This window comes from Bremia lactucae (genome assembly GCF_004359215.1).
Source record: "Bremia lactucae strain SF5 chromosome Unknown BlacSF5_NotPlaced_17_SHOA01000003.1_2250557bp, whole genome shotgun sequence".
NCBI lineage: Eukaryota > Oomycota > Peronosporomycetes > Peronosporales > Peronosporaceae > Bremia > Bremia lactucae.
Window position 1 is genome coordinate 1,203,550 of NW_027152029.1, and position 2,077 is coordinate 1,205,626.

General features: G+C 43.0%; 1 protein-coding gene across 1 annotated transcript; it reads left to right on the plus strand.

The window, feature by feature from the left end:
- Positions 1-856: 856 nt before the first annotated feature.
- On the plus strand, positions 857-1,054 carry CCR75_007726 (uncharacterized protein; the record flags this gene model as incomplete). The annotated part of the gene is made up of 1 exon (XM_067965784.1): positions 857-1,054. One exon carries the CDS (start codon positions 857-859, stop codon positions 1,052-1,054), a length of 198 nt encoding a protein of 65 aa, XP_067822794.1.
- Positions 1,055-2,077: the final 1,023 nt, after the last annotated feature.

A 2,077-nucleotide genomic window follows, 5' to 3' on the forward strand; every position in this document is an offset into this window, starting at 1 on the left:
CCGATGATGTTCGGAGAGGTGAAGAAAATGAGCCCACTCAATATTGAGGCTCAGCCTCACGTACATAAGCAGAGATGCGGGTCGTGGAAAGTATTTCAAGTGCTATTAAGTGTAGGCGGGACGTCTTAATGGGGCCACGCTCTACTAAGCACACACCCTAGCTCAGCGAGGAACCGGTTAGACCGTCTACTCTCGTGCGCTGTGATAGTTGTGGTAGGTGCCTTAGCGACCTCACCCAACGAACTATAAGCCGTAGACTAAGTGATGTCACGGGAGCGGTAATCCGGTTCCACGTGTGCACTTACGTTTTAGGAAGTAGTTTTCAGACTGATTTATATTGAATCGTTATAAATATAATTCCTATTTTTACCAATCATAAAATGTTATTCGGTAGATAACACAAATATGTATTCCGAGCGTATTTTTCTTGATACCTCGCGTAACGGATGGCGCTAGCCGTCATCCCTCCTAATTTGAATGCCCCTATATGCATCACATTCACAAGGGTGGGTCACAATGTGAACAACACCCAAGTGGTGGGTCTAGTTACTTTATCTAAGTAATTGACCATCCCGTTAAGTACACCAAGTGTACTAAAAGGGGACTGTGTAAATTAGGGCATCTTTAGCCTGTTACAGCGGTGGCCTGGTATTTAACCGATTTTTTTTTTGAGCCCAAGGGGAGCCTTCGCTCACGAGTTCGAGTATGATGGAAATAATGAGACGACCGAACGTTCTGGATTTTAAAGTTGTTATGTCCCTAGCAAAGAAAAATTGGATGGTTGTTTTGTTCGCGAATATAATTTCAGCCGCGTAAACCCTGAGTACGACGGTATGACTAAACTATTAAATCGTAAATGGCTGAGTATGATCGGAATAATGCTTTGGTCAAGAATTTTACGCTAGGAAAATTGACTCGTGCACGCTTACATCCTAGATCGACGGATTTGTTAAACGAGCGCGCACAGCCTCCGAGGGCTTTAATTGCCGCAAAAAACATCCGTATGATGAATTTTCTACAATTCGCAATTCGCTATTTTATGGAAAATTGCTAAGTAATTTATTTTGGTCAACAACTCGACGATCTAGCGAAATTCACCCGCAGCATCCACAATAAGAGGTGATCATACTGCATTCGTTCTGGTTGTCCAGGCAATATGGATGGCGCGACGAACCGAGCTGCTGACGCTAAACTTGAAGTAGAGGAAGCGGCGAGGTGCGCTGCGTGAGCAGCGCGGACCGCGACTGAGGTTCGTCAGTTGAATCTTGAGTTAAGACCGTGTAAAAATACTTGTAACGGGGCACCCTATACTAGTACTGATTAATACTAGCTAACGTTACGCTGATAACAATGTAGGTTAGGTGCCACATAACTTCATGTACACAAAGGTACAGAGGAAGGTTTCTTAGGAAGCTATCGCTCTTTACCTAAAAGGTCTAAACTAAGGCTTTAGAAAAGAGAAAAGTAAAACTGTTTTATTATACTTAGTTTTCTCCGTAACGATCTTCTATCTAATACTAAACTTATTATATTAATAACTAATTAAGTATGGTGCCTTCTTCCGCACCCCACGATGGTGTCTTACAACGATTGGCGGAGTTGATTTAGACTTAAATCAGCAAATCAATACAGCTAATGTTTTATTTCATCAATACCAACAAATTTGATAATATTGGAACTATCTAAGTCGAAGTTAATAAAGATAATTATTTTGTACTTCTTTATTTATTTCCTCTCATAGAGGTGACTGGAACATGTCATCTGTTGATGATATTGCAGGTGATAGTGACAACTCACCTGCTACACTAATTGCAGGTGACTGGACCAAGTCACCGGCATCGCCCGACTCAGTGTCTACTATAATGGCCGGATCACCCGGGGCCGAGTCCGTTAAACCTTTGGATTTTAATGTGACAACCAGAGAGGTGATGACGAGGTTGTTCGACTCGTCGGACCTCTTTGGTGAGGAGTCATCTGATGGTGACTTCAAGGGCGATGGTCTTTCTGGTGACGTTAGTATGCGTCACCAGGAACTAAGAGGTCGCGAAGGGAAGAGTGGTGCTGGTGGTGCTAGTTT